A 19045-nucleotide genomic window follows, 5' to 3' on the forward strand; every position below is an offset into this window, starting at 1 on the left:
AGATAGGAGGGTTTCCTCTGGCAAATACATTTTTGAAGTGACATTCAGTATTCTTCGTTGATGTTTACTTCCAAGGCCCGCAGTCCTTCACTCACTTTTATCCAGAAACTCCTGGAATGATTCTGTGGAGCTATTTTCTCTAAATCACTCCACCTCTTCTGTATTTAAACATCCTTCTTTCTTTCTATGAGATTTATGTAATTATTCATTGCCATTCCAATGACCTCAACTGTTGTTCACAAATGAATTGCAGTTTTTAAACCCCCCCCCCCCTTTGGTTTTTCCACAAGCATAACCAAACCAGGGCTCATTATTTGAGTTTTGTATTTTTTTTCAAGTTTAGGTCTATCTTATTTGATTATCTTGTTATTAATGGTGTTATGAAGTTCACATTTTTCTATTAACAGGACAACCAGTTTCCCAGGCCAGTTACTGTGTTTCCTAGAGCTTTGGTTATCTCCATCGTATTTCTGGTCTCTCCGGAGGCCTCTATCATGTTGTTCAGTCCTCTATCAGTGAGGGATGTGTGTTATTTTTTCACCAGTTTAAAAAAAAGGATTTGTGATTCATAGACAATTACAGGCGTTTTCAGACAAAGGTTAACTTTTTCACTTTTGAATTGGTTCAAAATAAGATGTACTCAACAAACAGCAACTAGAAGAAAACATTTTACTACACTGACATTTTGGGTACAGTTTCTTTGAGGCATCATTTAGTAAAATGTGTTTGAAACACGCCAGTATTAATCTTTTAATTTTTTATTAATAATGGAAAACGAGTGTAAAACCAGTTTCAGCAAGATTATGATAAACCAGAAAATGTTGGCAAAGACAACAAGTCTTGAGCTAATTGACACTCTTTAGGTATGTCAGTGTGGGTTTTGTTTCAAAATAATTTTTGTAAAACTTGATTGTTGTGGAAGGTACTGGGCACTCACCAATGTACCACAAAAAATTGACTAAGAGCAAAAATGTTTTTCAACTGAAAAAGCACACGTTGCCATAGTAGTCCCTGGTATTGAAGGAAAATAGTATACGCGCTGATGTGCTCCTTGTGATAGAGCAGAATGCTGTCCTCCACAATGAAGTTAACCATATGTAAAGTTACATATTCATAGATGAAGTTATATATTTTAACAAAAATAAAAGGCCATTGCTAATTCCACATGTAATTAGGGGCCCAGTAATTAAATAAAGTTACAAAAGTGCAACCATGGTATATGTTTTTGCATTAGTGCATTTTTATGATTTTAGAAGTATATCTGGAATTGGGCCTGGAACCCTTACTTATACAAAAAGTTTGTGAAGTGCAATTATTGTGAGCAAATACTTGTGTATGATTGCTCATACTGAGTGTTTGCAAGTTCACTTTGCCTTCTGCTCCTTTTTCCCCTCCTTGTCAGAAGTAAATTTGCAACCAAAGGACGTTTTTTGTTGTTGTTTTTTTGTTATAGAACAAGTAGATTTATGAAGGGTCCCATCCCATGGACAAACAGATATTTTATAAAATTCCACACCCCTGGTGCAATATTGATGCCTGTGCTAACATCCTAGTCTGACATTTTTGCTACCATAACCACATTAATAAAAGTGCACAGTATAGATAGAGCACTGAGGTATGTGTGTTAAGTTTTCAACTACATCTTTATGGCTTTAGACATACAAATATATACTTATATAAAAAGGTACAGACTTGCTCAAATAAAGCATGAGTTCTACACTGTAATGTTTTTTATTAATATATGACTATGGAAATGTTCTCCTTAGCAATATATTACACTGCTTTATATCCACGATTCTTTTCTCTCCAACAGCTGACTGCTTATTGTACTGCTGGGAAAATAAAAAAAATCAGTTCTTCAAAGCTAGCGGTCTTAAATTCTACAGCAAAATTTACTGCTCCTTTTCATAGTACACTAAATGAATTCCAGATTCAGTGGGGGTAGTGTTTTTTTTTTTTTCTCGCTTTTCTATATCCTGAGCCAGCTGTACTCAGTAGGAGCATGTTGGTTAGCAGAAGCCCTGGAGTAAGAGGAAGAGGATAAGAGACACAAATGGGGATGCGGACTGTCACCACTCTGATATATCACTATGCGGTGAACTGATGTCTAATCCACATCTCCTGGGTTGTAGTGGGTACCTAGAGACAAGATTACTATCTCTAAAACCTCACCTTTCTATAGAGAGATATAATGCTTGCTATAGCCAGTAATATAACCTTAGATCTGTCTGTGCCCCGGCCAGTTGCCTCCAACCTTTTCTGTAATAAGGGCTACATATGTTCCATGAAAATCGTCCGAAGCTACTGGAATTATTAGAGTTGTGATAGTGACCACGCCAGACAAGATCACATTATTAATAACTTAAATATCAGCTTTAAATATATTTTTCAAACCTCCAATACATGCTTTTAGATTCTGGTACAGCAATATTAATTCAACCAAGCAAAAGCTTCTTACTTAGCGGGCTGAGCTGCATGCATTACAGCTACTTACAGTTAGCTGGAGAGCTGCCAGTAGCCTGTCCCAGACCATCTGGGATACTAATGGAAGTCTGACATGCCTGGAACTGACACGTAAAGACTATCTATGTAATTGATATTACTTAAGTTTTGCTATAACCTCACTCCTTTCTCGGATAAAGTAATTACCTAATGTTGTTCAAGTACATGCTCTGTGGTTTATATATATATATATATATATATATATATATGTTTGCTTGTATAACAAACATTCACCAGAATTATATTGTTCACATTTAATACCAAATAAACATTTCCATAATTTCATATGTGCAATACGTGTGTCATGAGAACAGTATCAAAAATATTTTTTTGTAAAAGAGGATCCTTTCCATTCCTCAGATGGATTAGCAAACAATGTGCAAAAGAAATATGCGTTTATACTCCTGCAAGTTCTCTCTGAAACAGCACTTTAACAATGGAACCATATCTCCACAGTGAGAGGGCTCCTAAGACTACCCCTCTGTATTGAGGTTAGGCTTCAAACACACTTTGAAATTGTAAAAAAATGATTTATAGGGTTTTTCATGAGTTCTGGTTGCAAAGTCCTGGCAGCAGCAACAATGTACCTTGATTGCCTGGCAAGGACGCTTTGCATCATGAGTTTCTTGTGCTCAAATAACTTCAGAATTGCCACTTGTGAGGGTTCTGTGGCATCAGGGTAAATGCATTTTCCCATATTATACTCAGGTTCTTCGAAGACTCCAATCATTACCAATGCTGTGCGTGCACTGCCAGTCTTTCCTCCCTCTGAATGTGTGCAGGACATGCAAATTCATAGTACTGCACACGTGCACCTGCCATAATGTGAAAGGTATTTACAAACCTCAGATCACAACTATACTTTCCCAGTTCTTGTAGGTGCGAACTTTCATTCATTTATGGACCCAGTACTGGATCAGATGGTAAGATTTGCCTTTTGATAGCCTAAAAGCGAGAAAAGTCCTGTATAATCTAATTCACACAATTTGGTGTTTAAAGTAACCATTTTCTAAATAATGTATATATAGATATCATATATTTAAATCAGAATATCCATCCACGTCTGGAGAAGCTTTCAGGTGAAAATAATTCTCTGAAAGTTCTAAAATTTCTACTTCTTAATTTAAAGGAAATCATACCCATCAAATCCAGTAAAGCTCTTGGTCTGGATGGAGAACCTTCTGAATTTGTAAACACTTTTTCTGATGCTTTAGTTCCACACTTAATTACTTTTTGAATCGTGAAATCTATGCTTCCTTTAAAGAAGTATTAATTATAGTTCTTGCTAATCATGGGGAAATCATGAAATCGGCACCAACTTTACACCATGTTTTTAATTAATTTGGACTGCAAGATTTATTCTGAAATTCTGGATAGTTGTTTGCTGGAGGTGGTCTGGTCAATAATCCATTCTGATCAATCTGTGTTTCTAAAAGGTCAGTATTCCTCTGATAAGTCTAAAAGTTTGAAATAATTTTAAATAAAGATGAATGTAAATTATTTTATACTCTAATATTAGTGCTGGGGATTTGAATCTATTACTTCTAATTTGAAATCAGCTTTTGTATTCTAATTGTATTTGTGTAGTGCTTTCTGCCCCTAATGAGGCGTTGAACCTCTTTTTTTCCCCCGAGTCACACTCTACTCCGGAACCCACAAAAGATTAGTGGTGGACTAGTAGAGAGAAATATAAGTTATTAATTTGAGCGGTGGACATGTAGTCTGTTAGACTGACTAAGTAGAATAATGGAGGGATAGAGGAGGGAACAGTCTAGAAAGTGTTATTTGGGAGGTCACAGCAGTACAATGAGGTTTGGTATGACTCGGAGACTGGCAGTAGATGATATATTGGGAGAGGTACGGGATGAGACTTCAGTAGTGCATTGGAGAGAGTTGAAGGTTTTTTTCCTACTACCATAAGAGTAAAGTAATAGATATATAGATACATACCTACATAAAAAGGGTATATTTATGTATAAGAAAGATAATATACTCTGATATAAAGTTTTATTCTATAAATGTGCATGTGTGGGTAGATAGAAACTCAGACTTTCAAGTGTTGTTGTACGTGAAGCTAATTTATTTGTGTATGTTTATATTTTTCGGGGTGGGTTTATTTTGACATTTTCTCAATATTTCAAAAAGAGAACATGTGGATACAATTGTAATGATCATATTTACAGATTGTGATAGATAAAATAAAAGAGAGACCCATAAGCATCTAATCAAATAACCTATATGAAAATTATGCAGTAACCTACATACATGTTAAGCACAGACCTGGAAAAATCTATTCGCCCACTCACTATGGTGTGTGAGATTTTATCAGGTTGAGTTATTTTTAGGACCTACTGGTCTGTTCCAGCCAGTGAACTTAAGCTGGAAAGGAACAGGTGCTCTGTTCATTCGGAAAATTAATGAGCAATAAAGATGCCTTTACACCTTGTTGTATCTTGCCACATTTGCTGTGTGTTCAAGGACAGAGGTCAGATATTAATTTATCTTTTTTTTTACTAAGTGCTGCTTGTCTTATCCTAAACAATTGGTGTTTACTTCTTTCTCTTACTATAGTTAGATGATTTAGTAAAGTGAGCTGTCTGACAATCAGTGTGATAGAAAGGGCTATAGGATGTCAGTTTTCTTTCTAACACACATTTAAATAGCTTCAAAAGAAATAGTACGAATATTTCAAAATATATGAGGAATCACAAATGCACTTTTTTGTAATTAAGAAGTGTGAAGCAAAGATTTAAATAGGAGCAAAACAAATCAGAGCACTTTAATTGGTGATGTCCAAATGATGAATATTTTCAGAAACTCTGTTTCTAAACTTTACTGTTTTTACACTATATAGTTTTATCAGTAAAATAGCATGTTACTTGGAAAGTTTGTGGCCATTTCAATGTAAAATGTGCTGATTGGAAATTACAGTGCACTACCACTTCATGCTTTAGCTACATATTTATAAAAAGTACATGTTTGAACCATGAATAGAGAAACATTCCTGTCCCGCCCGATGACAATGCTGTTAATGAACAAAGAGCAGGGCCACTGGAATTGTGCAGCAGGAGCGGTCTAAATTTTGTGGCAAGCTTGAGTAAATTATGCGGCAAGAAAATGCACATTATGGGACTTAATGTGGCACATTTTCCAATAATATTACTTCATTATTTTGCATTTTAAAACTTGCCAACCCTCTCTGAGCCTTGGGTGCACCTCATTACTTCAAACTTAACACCTAAATATAGCAATAAGAAACAGAAAGGTGACCAGTCCAGCTTTGCAAAGGGCCCTTCACTGTGGTGCAACACTTGCCGTTGCATATTTAGTAGTTTTTGAACCATGTGAACTAGAAACACATTTTTTTGTTAAACTCTGCAGATTATGCTGCAGATGATGGGTAGTGTGGCAAATCTACAATTATGCAAAAATTGCCACAATCGCATAATTCCAGTGTCAATGACTAAGAGGCAAGTCAGGGGTCGTGTATCGTATATGCAGGCTAGATTTGTATTATGTATAGAGCATACATTTAGTGTATTAAACAAGAGGTTTTTTTTGTACAGCAGACATGCTGCACTGACATATTTAGAGGTGCCATTGTATGTGATAATGAAGAAAATGGCTCAGTGAATTAAAATATTTCCCAGGATTACAGAATTTGAAACCAGTTAATGGGTCAAGAGCATTACAGTTGGATTGAGTAGATTATTTAAGTCACTAGACCTGCAGATTCGGTAACATTTTTGTGATTTTTCAAGGCCTGAAGCATAACATATATTGTAACCATAAGTAATAAAGAATCTATCCTCAAGAATATATTTGTAAACCATAGGTGATATATATTGTACAAAGAAATGCACATATCTAAATACATACTTATACTCAAATTCTAAATGTTTACATTCACAGATATATGCTGTACATTTATATTTGAGTATGGTGGTTAGGTAGGAAAGAGCCAACTCTTGAGTAGTCTTCTGAAGATAAGATAGTTATCCATGGATCTTATGTTTGGGGATAATGAATTCGATAGTTTGGCTGCTTGAACAGAGAAAGATGTACCACCCATGTTTTTTTTCCATTTATGTAGGGGTGTTGAGGCACGGTGCCGAAGTGCTGTGGAGGTTCCTTTGTTGAATGTATTAGGTGGTTTTTATTCCTGATGAAAAGCAGTCCTCTTCCATGTATTGCTTTGTGGGTGATACAAAGCGGCTTGAAGGTGGCTATTCTGGCAACAGGTAACCAATGTAGAGCAGGGGAGTTGTGGGCTTGTGGTTTTACACGTCGGAGCAGCCTGGCAGCAGAGGACTGAATTTCTTGTAGTCTTTTCATAGTTGATAAAGATGATCTGCAGTAGAGGCCTTTGGCTTTCTCAAGTTTAGACAGTACAAGAGAGATAGTAACATGGACCTTGTATGGAAATCCTAGGTGAGGGAAGATGTGTTGCAGAGTTCTCGTAATAATGAAACTTGATCTTGTTAATTTGTCCACTTGGACATTCATAAATAACCTGGCTTCCCTGGTAATTCCAAGGTTTGTTAGTTCCTTAGATACTTTTGCAGGTGGTCAATGTCGTAAGGCCAGGTGCAGCTTGGATCATAATTTTTCCAGTCACCACATGTGAGTAGTTCACTTTTGGAAGTATTCAATTTGAAATGGCTCCTTGTCATCCACTAGTCAATGGTTCTCTGGTAACTGAAGCCTTTTGAGTTTTCAATGTCTTTGAGGCTTTCCAGTTTAAGGAGTATTTGTGTGTCATCTGCATAGTTATAGCATGTGAGCTAAAATTAATTGATCATTGCCGGTAATGACGTCATGTAGATGTTGAAAAGCATGGGTAAGTTGATAGAGTCTTGAAGGACCCCTGCTTTGGAAGTAATGTTTGGATGAGAAGGGGGAGTATGGATGACATTTGTTCTGTTTTGAAGGTAGGATGTGATCCAGTCAATAGCAGTCCCCTTTATTCCGGCTTCGTAATGTCTTTAGATTATAGTGTCCTGGTCAACTGTGTGTTGAAGGCAGCCTAGAGGACCAAGGGAGGTAGTGCAGCTACCCAGTTCCGGTTTAATGTGTTTTAAGGTCACCCAGATGGCGATGAGGGCTGATTCCTTGCCTTTTCCTGGACGGAATCCTGTTTGAAAGTCAGAAACTACGGAGTTATCTTCAGTGAACTGTGACATCTGGGTGAATGCTGGTCTTTCTATCAGTTTGCTTTGGAAAGGTGTATTTGTAATTGGTCTGTAGTTGTTGGGGTCATGTGGGCCCAGGTTTGTTTTCTTTAACAGTGGGCGTATGTGTGCCTTTTCTAAGTCTTCTGGAAAGATTAATGTAGTTAAAGAATTATTGATGATTCTTTCTGTTGAGCAGCAGAGTTAGTTAGAATAATGGTTTTGAAGATTTGTGATGGACCGGGTTCAGAGGGGCAGCCAGTTGGCCTGCTTGCTTTGACAAGGCCCATGCATTCACTATGTCAGGGATACTCAAAGTACGGCCCGCGGGCCTCATGCGGCCCCTCTGACCTTTACATGCGGCCCCTGGGGCAGCAGGAGCACTGGGCAGCTGTTTGCTCGACTCCACACTAACAAAAATATTAAATACACACACAATCATTTATTTCAATCTTACCTGGTGTTAAAGAAAGGAAGTAACTAGGGACTCTTGCACTTAACATTAGAAACGCCTTTGTTTTTAAAGACATCTTGCAGCATAAGTGTAAAACTAAGACAGTCTCTTCAAAATTAATTGTGTATAGTTAACATGCAGAAGTTTTTCGCCTTAGTACAATTTATTTTATCAGTGCATTGAGATGTATTCATTTTAAAGTGGTAGTTTTCAAACATAAATTTGGAAACATTAATTATTTCCCTTACCCTGAGAACACCACCAATAGTAAATTAAAGAGGCAAGTCACTTGGTATGTGCACTTTATGGTCGGCCTGGGTTCCTATCATACATAAACAACATTATAGTTTTTTAAATCAAACACAGAAGCAGGTTTTGTGCAGCGCACAGCATGAATCATGTATTTCGAGGTCATCTTAAATGTGATAATGCAGAAAAAGGAGGGAAAGTGACACTAAACAATTGCCTAGGATCACAAAATTTGGAAAAGTGGGTAAGCCGGGATTAGTTCCAAGTTTTCTGGTTTTCCATTGTTTATTTCACCCACTTGATGTATATCCTTTGCTTCCCCTACACCTACCTTGCGACCAATCCCCCTAGACACCCCACCCGACCGCCACCGCCTGTCATCAATGTGGCCCCCAGGCATGTCACAGACCAAACTTTATGGCCCCTGGGAAAATGTTTGCGAGTACCCATGCACTGTGTGGTAGTTGTTTGAAGGAATGCAGAGGCTGGGTTAGCCTGCTGTTGGAGGGGGTTACTGGAAATTAGTTGGTGCTGGTGGTTTTCCTTGCTTTACATAGGAGTCAAACATGTCTGCTTTGATTGTGTATTGATTTGCCACTTTGTCAGTAAATTCTTGAGTAATGGGATGAATTGTTCTATGCATTTAGGTCTAAGGAATTCTGTGATAATTTTATAAAATTATTTATTTAGACACTTAGCATTTTGTTGTTGATTTGTATATTCTGTTAAGTTTTTCTTGATTGCAATTTATTTTGAGCCAAGAGCTTTGCAATTCATTGTTTTAGTTTTTTTAGGTCTGCGTTTCTCTGAGGTGCTTGTTTTCTTTTGTTCTGTTCTGTTGGTCTTAGTGGTATTAGGATTTCAAAAGCTTCCTGGAGCCACTCAAAGGTTTTGAACAGAACGTATTGTGTTTAGATCTGTGTTGGATGCTGCTTGTGTTTCTAATTATTCAAAATTGAATTTGTTCCACTGTTGATAGGTGGATGCATGTAAGGTGGCCTTAGGTGTGCTGATATGTGGTGTTTTGTGTTAGAAAGCTACTAAATGGTGGTCTGACCTCGTGACTAGGGTAATCGTTTTAAGGTAACTAGTTCTGGGTTTGCAAAATTACACATAGGATGTGTCCAGTAATGTGTGTGGGTTTGTGGATGATCTGATGTATATTCATTGTGTCTGGGACAGTCATGATAGTTTTTGAAAGAGGCACATTGGTTTGCCAAACCATATGTTTAGGTCACCAAGAATGCATAGGTTGGAGTGTAGTGTTATAAGGTTTGAAACTGTCTAAAAAAGTGTATGGGATGTTGCATTGCTATGTGGTGGTCTGTAAAGAAGGAAGAAGTTGGTGTTTGGGTTCATCTGGTGATGAGGGCCTCACAACCTCGTATGGAAATGTTGTCAGCCTTGGTGAGATTTATTGTTTCCTTGAATAAAACGGCTAGTCCACCTCCTTTTTTGCCTGTGCGATTTTGTGTGACAGCGTGTGTAGGTGGAGGAGATGGGGGTTGAGAGTGAGTTGGTGAGCTGTGTTGTTTTTATAGCTTAGTCATGTTGTCTAATACAGAAGATGTGAAGTTGTGAAGAGTGGTATGTTTATTTTGTTTGTTTTGTGTGTAAGATGTATGTGTTAGGGATGGTGGTGGAGCATGAGGGCCATATTTAAAGGCTCTAAATTGTGCAATGGATGAGAGCTGGTTGAATGAGAGTTGTTGTGTTCAGGTATTTGTAGTAGGTGTTGGTGAAGATAGTTTAGGATGTGTATTTGTGTAAACATGAGGGTGGGAGGGGGTTTATGTTTCTATTTTGTGACGGAATGTGGTATCAAAATGTGTGTGTGTTATGTTTTGTTTTTGTGGAGTAGTGAGGTGAAAATGATGTGGTGGATTTCTGGGAAGAGTCCATGTAAAGTACTGTTGGTGAGTGGAAGTTGAATGGGAAAGGGGGTGGTGATGTACGTTGGAGAGGGGTGTATGCAGCGTGTGAGGGGATGGGCAATAGTTATGAGTTTTTGTATTAGATTTGATAGCTGAAACAGTAATATTTGTGTTTATGACTGATATATTGGAAGGTTCAGTGTAGGCTTGGTGAGGGAAAGGGGTCTGTTAGGAGCAAGTACCTCCTCTTTTAGTTCATCTAATTATCAGCTGGAAGGCAGACACACACTGTCTTTCTTTCTTAGCTCACTTGCCTAAATACCCTTTGGGATTTACCATTTAGTTCCTGCACCAGTCATTGTGTGGTAAAAGCATCTTTTGATGGCACTGAGGAAGGCCTTATGTTGACGGGCATTGAATCCTAGAACCTCTGTGTTGCCTCCACATGTTGCTATCGGACTGCCCTTCATAGTGAAAGGATGTATTTGACTTTACTCTTATGCAGCAGGTGAGGCCTGCCTGTTTTTACTTTTGGGTTTTTAGGCACATCCTTCAGTCTACCTCTTTGATTTGTCTAGTTGAGTAGGCTTAGTTTCCCTTTCCTCTCTCTGCATAATGGCAGGCGGTGTCTGTGGATTGTTTCCACATATTCCCTTGTGCCTTTTTCTTTAATATGAGGGATGTTTTCTATGTAGTTGTTCATCCAGCATTCTAAAGGCTTGACCCACCTTTGTGGATTAGGTACTCCCGTTAGTGGGGGCACCCTCTGGAATTCTGGTCATTGAAGTGAAGGCAGTTTGCCTCGGGTATCCTTACACTGTCTAATTTGCTCTTTTTGCGGATTGCCAGTTTTATGGCCATATGATCAAAGTTCCTCTGCTTGCTATATTTTCTATGATTAGGAGCAAAGTGGTAATGCCATTTCTCCTTCCTCATAATTTCTATTATACTAAGTTTTACTGTTCCTTGTCACAGTCCTGCCAACCCCCAACTGATCCAGTGGTGGTTGTGGCCACATTGATCTGTGGGCATTTTCTTAAAAAATAAAGTGAATGCATTTAAAAGGTGCTGCAAGAATCCACAGATAGATATTCAGCTGTTTGTGAAACCGAAAGTGTGAATAACACCTTCACACCACAGTCTTCCAGCAAGGAAGTGGGTAGCCATACCAAATGCACTATAGTTTGTTAGAGAACTACGAATTAGTTGGAACATATACAAGTCAGTTACTGAGAATGTTGGTTCTGCCCCAAGGGTCAAGACCATGAGGCCTCTCCTGGGAAAGATTTATTTCAGAAGAAAACGTATATGGGTTACTTATGAAATACTCCTAGTGAATCAGGTTACAGTCCAATATGGAACTGACGCCCACACCGTTTTAGCAGCACCGCTAGGTAAGTTTAAATATCAATCAATTACTTGTCCCATTTTGATCAAATCTGCAAGTGCCCAAGATCCTCCCTGAGACTAAGAGGACTCAACAGAGAGCCAAAACCTCCTAGTGGAAGCAATGTATTATTGCTAACATGAGCTCACCCAAAACAAGTTTAATATATGCTAATAGTAGAACATAGTGCAAAAGTTTAAAGGTGTATGGCAGCAGTATTTCCAGGTGCTTGTACACAAATTATTTTAACTGAAATATTTGAGACTGGGCATGAAAATTAACATTCTCTATTCAATTCACTTTCTTCTAAAATCATGTGTTTTTACCAGAATGAGAAGGTATTACAATAGTTGTAATGTCCAAAGTAGAAATTGGTCTTTGGAAGCCACACAGTGCCTCAACCAGCTCGATCTCCATATGAGTCCTCTTGCCTTGAAAACATACTAAATTATCATATCAGACTTGGTGGCAGTACGGTCATTTTACAAAGAGAGGAATTAATCTAGCAATTTCTCCATTTTCGAACCTAAATTTGAGGAATCTTTCTTGGTGGTTCTTTTGAGATGAATTTATGAGCAATGTTTTATGATGTTTGTGTTCTTATTTTATTCATTATTTTATACATTCTTGTTAGGCCAGTCAGCCCTTGGTGTGATTTCCCCTGTCTTTTTGGCTTCTGACCGCCTGTTTTGATCCTGTGCTGAACTTCGTTTTTGCTGGCTTTAGGACGCTGGGCACTCTACCACTGCTAACCAGTGCTAAAGGTCAAGTGCTCCCTGTGTAAATTGTGTTATGATTGGTATTCCATGATTGCCATATTTGATTTATCAGTAAGTCCCTAGTATAGTGCACCATGTGTGCCCAGGGCCTGTAAATCAAATGCTACCATTGGGACAGCAGCACTTATTGTGCCATCCACATGAGTAACCCTGTAAATATGGCTCAGGACTGCCACTGCAGTGTCTGTGTGCAGTTCAAGATTGCCATTTCAACTTGGCAAGTGCACCCACTTGCCAGGCCCAAACCATCCTTTTTACTACATGTAAGTCACCTCTGAGATGGGCCCAAGCTGGCCCATGGGCAGGGTGCAGTATATTTAAAAAGTAGGACATATACTGGTGTGTTTTACATGTCCTGATTGTGAAATACTGCTAAATACGGTTTTCACTATTGCAAGGCCTATCCCTCCCATAGGTTAACATGGGGATTGCCCTGAAATATCTTTTAAGTGTAATTTCCCATTGGGAGCAGATAGAGATACAGAGTTTGGGACCTCTGTACTCACAATTTAAGAATACATCTTTTTGTGAAGTTGGTTTTTAGAGTGTTAACCATTCTGTGCCTCTGGCTGTTTACTGGAATGCACGCCTGGGTCACAATGACAGTTGGGCTGTTTGTGAATTCACTCTAGAGAGTAACAAAAAGGGAGCTGAGGGGTGCCCTGCATATCCTGATGGGTCTGCCTCAGCTAGAGTGGTGGGAGGACCTGACACTTGCGCCTGAATAGGGCTGTGCATGTCCTTACACAAAGCAGTCTCCAACCCCCTATAGTGTGTCTGGGGCCAGGGCAGGAAAGGCAGGGTCTTGTGCAGTACAAATACTTTCCTTTTGAAGTTTGCCTCCTTCAAAGGCAGAAATGAGTATAAGTACTGGGCCTCTGAGACCACAAATTCAGAACACTTCTGGACTGAGGACATTCTGCCGGTAAGAAGAGCTAGATGCTACAGGTGGAACTGCCACTCTGCCTGTTGCTTTGTTGTGCTGGTCTGCTGCTTGCTGCTTCTGTCCCGGGAGTGAAAGGACTGGACTTTTCTTTCTATATCCTGCTTTCCAAGGTTCTCCAAGGGCTTGAATTGAGCTAGTATCCTGTTAAGAAGCCTCAGGGACATCAAATACTTCAACTGCCAGTGCCTGGACTATTCTGCTGAATTTCCTGACTTGCCAAGTGGTGCCAAATCCAGTCCCTGGGCCCTTGGAAGTGGAAACTGGAAACAAATCCATGCATTGAAGCACCGCCGCTGAAAACTGACGCATCACCTGGCTTGCAGCAGAAGAATTGACACAGCAACTGCCTTACGATGAAGAATCAACGCAACGCCTGCCTTCCGGTGGAAGAATCAAAGCAGTACTTGTAGGATCGACACAGCGGCTGTTCAGCGGCAGCTCTATCTTCACCCTTTGCCTGGATTTTCCATGCATCGTCCCTGGATGTCATTTTCGCATCAACTCCCCGTCGCTGCAAACCCTGCCCCCCTCCCCCACCCCCAAGCGCTGCAGCAAGAAACTGAGGCTGCATGACCGAAACCGATGCATCATCTTTCCTGTGAGGAGAGAATCGTCGCATCGCCTCCCCTGTCAGAAAGGAACTGACGCATCACCTCCCCTACGCAGTAAGGAACCAAGGCATTGCTTTGTTTTCCCATGCCTCACCTCTGCACCCCGCATTGTCCTTGTTTCCGACGCATCCCAGGTACTGTGTGTTAAAATGAGACAACAATTGATTCCTCTGGATAAGACTCTTTGCAGTGTCTTAAAAGTGATATCTTTGCTTGTGTATGTTTGATTTTTGTTGTTTTGGTCTTGTTTTATTCAGATAAATATTGGCTATTTTTCTAAACTGGTGTTGAGTATGTCTGTAGTGTTTTCTCTGTGTAACGGTGTGTGTGTACAAATAGTTCACACATTGCCTCTGAGATACGCCTGACCGCTTGGGCCAAGCTACCAAGGGGTTGAACAGGGGTTCTGTGTGGCTCCCTTACCCTGACTAGAGTGAGAGTCCCTACTTGAACAGGGTGCAAAACCACTGCCAATTAGAGATCCTAGTTCTAACACTTCTTTTATAATTCTTCTCCTTTCCCCTGTCATAAACAGGATCTTATTTTTTTATTCAGGATTATACATTGATTTTGTGTTTAAATTTTAATGTATTTCATGATGTTACTTGAAAATATAAATAACATATTTTGTACTGAACAGATGGAGAAGATGGAGTTATTTGTAAGCGAGGGAGGTGATGGCCTACTATCTGACAGCAGTTTAGATCTTGAGGTACATGTCTTGCACCCTATCGCTATTGTATATTACTGGTTGTCTGATATTACTGTTTACCAAGATACATTGTGTTATGTGTTTGCTTGAGTGCACAAAAGCAAGCTACTATTATACTTTGTAGTGAGAAGATGTATATTACATGATCTGCTAGACAGAGGCCCAAGCTATACATGAGAGGTTTTCTTGCAATGCTAGTTGTAATAATGAAAGCTTATATTTTATTTCCAGTGTCTGTTTTCCTTATGTAGCAATTCCTGTTGGTGCACATTTTGCTGTCATGCTCTGAATATATGTTTGACTCACTGGCACAGGAACTCGGGTGCTTAAGTCCCAGTACTTTAGTAAACTTGGGAAAACAAAGCAGCCCTGTGTTCTATGACTTAACAGGTTTGTAATTATGAATGTATGAGTCGGATACAAAATTGTGGGATTCAAACCTGACTTAGGGAGGGGATTATTGTCAAATGAACCTTAAGACATATGCATACCAATACCCTGAGGATATTGCAGCATTGATCTGAAAATTTTGCGGACTAACAAAAAGAGAATTTGTGGCACAGAAATGCATTATTGCAGCATTTATGTGCCGGATTTAGTGGTTAGAATGAATCTGTTATTTATGTTCTTCTTTTTCAGATGGCTGAGTGTGCTTAGTCACTCTCAAAAATACCATTTGGGCTCCCTTCTGTCCATGACCCCTCCCACAAAGACCATCCTTCCTGACTGTCCATTTTAGAAGTAGAGATGTTGAGAGCAAAGTCTGCTGCTTGGCTTGAAACACCTGCACATTCCTTTTGTGTCCGTGTCTTTTTTTTTTTTTTTTTTTTTTTTTTTTTAGCAAGTCCTGTGTTTTCCTCCATTGAAATTAACAAGCATGAAAATCTATCAGTTATATACCATCTTTTTCCCTGCTGTTTGTCATTGTTTATTGGACGGGTGACTAGGTTATTCGAACATGTACTCCCCTATCTGATTGAGAAAGGCTACTGTCTCCTCAATACAGAATGTGTTGTGACTCAGGAGGTGACAATGGGTTCATTAATAAACAGCTGAAGTATATGCATGCAAATTCATTTTGGCAGGATAGAAACACATCAGCTGTCCTTTCTGCTCAGATGACATGTGCATGATCCTTCACAGAGGAGACTCCGCAGACCTCCTTCTCCTGGACCTCTCTGCAGCATTTGACACCTCATCAGGTGCCTGCATCCGATTGGCATCCAAGGTCCTGCGCTGCGCTGGGTCTACTCCTTTTTAACAGATAGAACTCAAGCCACCAGCTTGGCACCCTACTCCTCGGAAGTCCACAAACTCATCTGTGGAGCACATCATGGTTCATTACTCAGCCCCACCCTCTTCAACATATACATGATCCCTCTGACCAGTGTCATCAGTGTGCATGACACCAACATCCTCTGCTATGACAAGACACAACTCATACATTCTCTCTCGGATAAGACCCAAACATAAGAAACAAGTCCACTGCGTGCATGACTGAAGTCGCTAAACTAATTGAAAGGCAACTCTCTCAAACTCCACACCGACAAGGCAGAGGTAATGATTTTTGGGCAGCAACATCTCATTATGGGACACCTCCTGGTGGTCGGCCAAGCTTGGACCCACAACCATGCAAGGAACCTCAAATAATCATAAACAGTAAACTGAACATGACTGCCCAGGTCAACGTTGTCACTGTATCCTGCTTCCCGACCCTGATGATGCCAAGGAAGAACTTCAGATGGCTCCAAAGCAACACTATAAAACCTGTCACTCATGCCCTAGTCACCATCAAGTTGGACTATGGGAACACCCTCTGGCCCGGTGCCACCTGGCAAACTCACTACAGGACTGCAAACTATTCAGAACTTGACAGCCAGACTCATCTGCAACCTCACACGCAGAATTTGCATCACATCTCAAGGAGCTCCACTGGCTCCCGATACACAAATGTGCTCATTTCATACTCCTCACACATGCATTTAAGACACTATACAACTTAGGCCCAAACTACCTGAACATTTGCATCTCCTTCGAGCAACCGCTCAGACACCTCCGCTTCACAGGACTCCTACTGGAAAACATCTTACACATACATAAAACCAGATGAGGAGGATGGGTGTTCTTACAGTACTCTTAAAGCTTGAAACGGCCTCCCACTTCCCATCAGAGCCGCCTCCTCTCTTGAATTCTCCAAGACACTGAAGACCTGGCTTTTCAGTTAACCAAACTGCCATAGGCAGAGCTCGGCACACACATGTGTTCAGTGCCGGGGTACCCATGTGGATACAGGTGTGCTTTATAAGTACACATAAAATAATGCTTTGAGAAGAGGAACGGAGAAGTATCTGAAAAGGATCCCCAGCTAGGAGAGACACTTGACAGGGCTACTAGAGCAGTCCCTCAAGTCCCAACAAGTTATCCACCTAGCCACTCTTTATTCTTTCTCAAATTATCACTGATGCTCTTTCAATAAGAATCACCTGGAACCTCTTGTTACCTTGCAGTTACGATAGTTAACCCGTTCGGCAAACCATAACACACCGGTATCTTGCTTGGCTAGTACGCCCTTAGCCGCTCCGCTAACCCTCTTAAAAACGTCTTGGTTAAATGTATAGAGGAATCGGCATTAGCAGAAGAATCCCAGCTAAAAAATTATCAGAAGCGATGACAAAGCAGCAGAAGATAGAACTATAAGGGCTGAATTGACTCAGTCAGTGGCAGAATTATCAAAGGAGTTTTATTGAAGATTTAGATAGGTAAGAAGTGACATGGGTGAATCGTAAAGATAAAAATGTATATCCTTGGCAAGCAGAGGGAAGTCCAGGGAACACAAATAATTTATATGCTGCAAATGAGAAGAAATTGAATGTAGCGGAAACAGAATTTTAGAGAATAATGAAAGATGAGACGATTGTCAAGTATTTTGTTTATGTTGATTTGAAAATTATAACTAAAAATGTAAAATAAAATTAACCCCACCCTTCTGAATGACACCAGTCATTTCAGGCACCTTCTGTCATATTTCCACAAGCCCCACCCCTTACTGCTGTACCTCCTGTCCTATCATTTTGCGGTGTGCTCCTTATAACCAACTGGATTTAGAGAAAGTCTGACTCCTTTCCTACCAGTGCAGGGTTGAGCACGAGTTATGATTCTTGTCATTGTCACCTTCCATGTAACCAAAGAACTAGCTTCCTCCCACTCATATTCCATTACTGCCCAGAAACTCACACAGCAGTTACTGAACTTGCCTTCCACATGCAGCTGTTGTTTCTGTCATTCTAGCATGTTTGTTCCACTTCTACCTTTTATTGAAGACTCATATGAATTTGAAGTCAGTAGACCACAGTAGTGCTTACGACATGAGTGAAAGAAAGAAGCCTAGAATTGTCCAAACACTTGCGCATATCCAGTCCCCCTCTTTGCATGATTTATTACTGAGACTTTTTTGCTCAGCTATCTCACTATGTTCCCCATAAACTCTGTGTGTCTAGGAAACCATGGAAGGGGGTGCTTGTAAACCAGTGGGTGCCACTCTGCTTAGCTGTTTGCACCCAAACCTCCAGAGAACCAGAGTTGCCATCTACGGACACTACATTCACCACTCCTTCCTGGGTATGCTTACAGTGCAGGGACACAAATGCCATATGCTGCCCTTCCTCTGGCTTACAGGCAGTAGGACTAGGGCCCTCATTCTGACCTTGGCGGGCGGCGGAGCCCGCCCACCAAAGTCCCGCCGTCAGGTTACCGTTCCGCGGTCGAAAGACCGCGGCGGTAATTCTGACTTTCCCGCTGGGCTGGCGGGCCGCCCGCCAGCCCAGCGGGAAAGAGGCTTCCACGATGAAGCCGGCTCGGAATCGAGCCGGCGGAGTGGAAGCTGTGCGACGGGTGCAGTTGCACCCGTCGCGTATTTCACTGTCTGCGCAGCAGACAGTGAAATACATTTAGGGGCCCTCTTACAGGGGCCCCTGCAGTGCCCATGCCAGTGGCATGGGCACTGCAGGGGCCCCGCAACCCCCCCTACCGCCATCCGGTTCCCGGCGGGCGGACCGCCGGGAACTGGATGGCGGTAGGGGGGGTCGGAATCCCCTCGGCGGCGCAGCTAGCTGCGCCGCCTTGGAGGATTCAAAAGGGCGGCGGTACACTGGCGGGAGCCCGCCAGTGCTGCCGGTCCGACCGCGGCTTTACCGCCGCGGTCGGAATGCCCTTGGGAGCACCGCCGGCCTGTCGGCGGTGCTCCCGCGGTCCTCCAACCCGGCGGTCATGGACCGCCAGGGTTGGAATGACCACCTATATGTGTTAAACAACTGTCACCAAATATTCAGGGCGCTTTCCATGCATTTTCACTGAAATATGC

The 19045-nt window shown here is 40.9% G+C and overlaps 1 protein-coding gene across 1 annotated transcript in view; it reads left to right on the plus strand.

Annotated features, from left to right (window-relative positions):
• Positions 1–19045, plus strand: part of LOC138286624 (coiled-coil domain-containing protein 110-like) — a 49596-nt gene that overhangs the window by 7486 nt on the left and 23065 nt on the right. Inside the window, exon 2 of the mRNA XM_069227060.1 lies at positions 14614–14685. Coding sequence (XP_069083161.1) covers positions 14614–14685 — 72 coding nt within the window. The remainder of the gene's footprint in view (positions 1–14613; positions 14686–19045) is intronic.

Source organism: Pleurodeles waltl, chromosome 3_2 (genome assembly GCF_031143425.1).
Source record: "Pleurodeles waltl isolate 20211129_DDA chromosome 3_2, aPleWal1.hap1.20221129, whole genome shotgun sequence".
Classification (NCBI taxonomy): Eukaryota; Metazoa; Chordata; class Amphibia; order Caudata; family Salamandridae; genus Pleurodeles; species Pleurodeles waltl.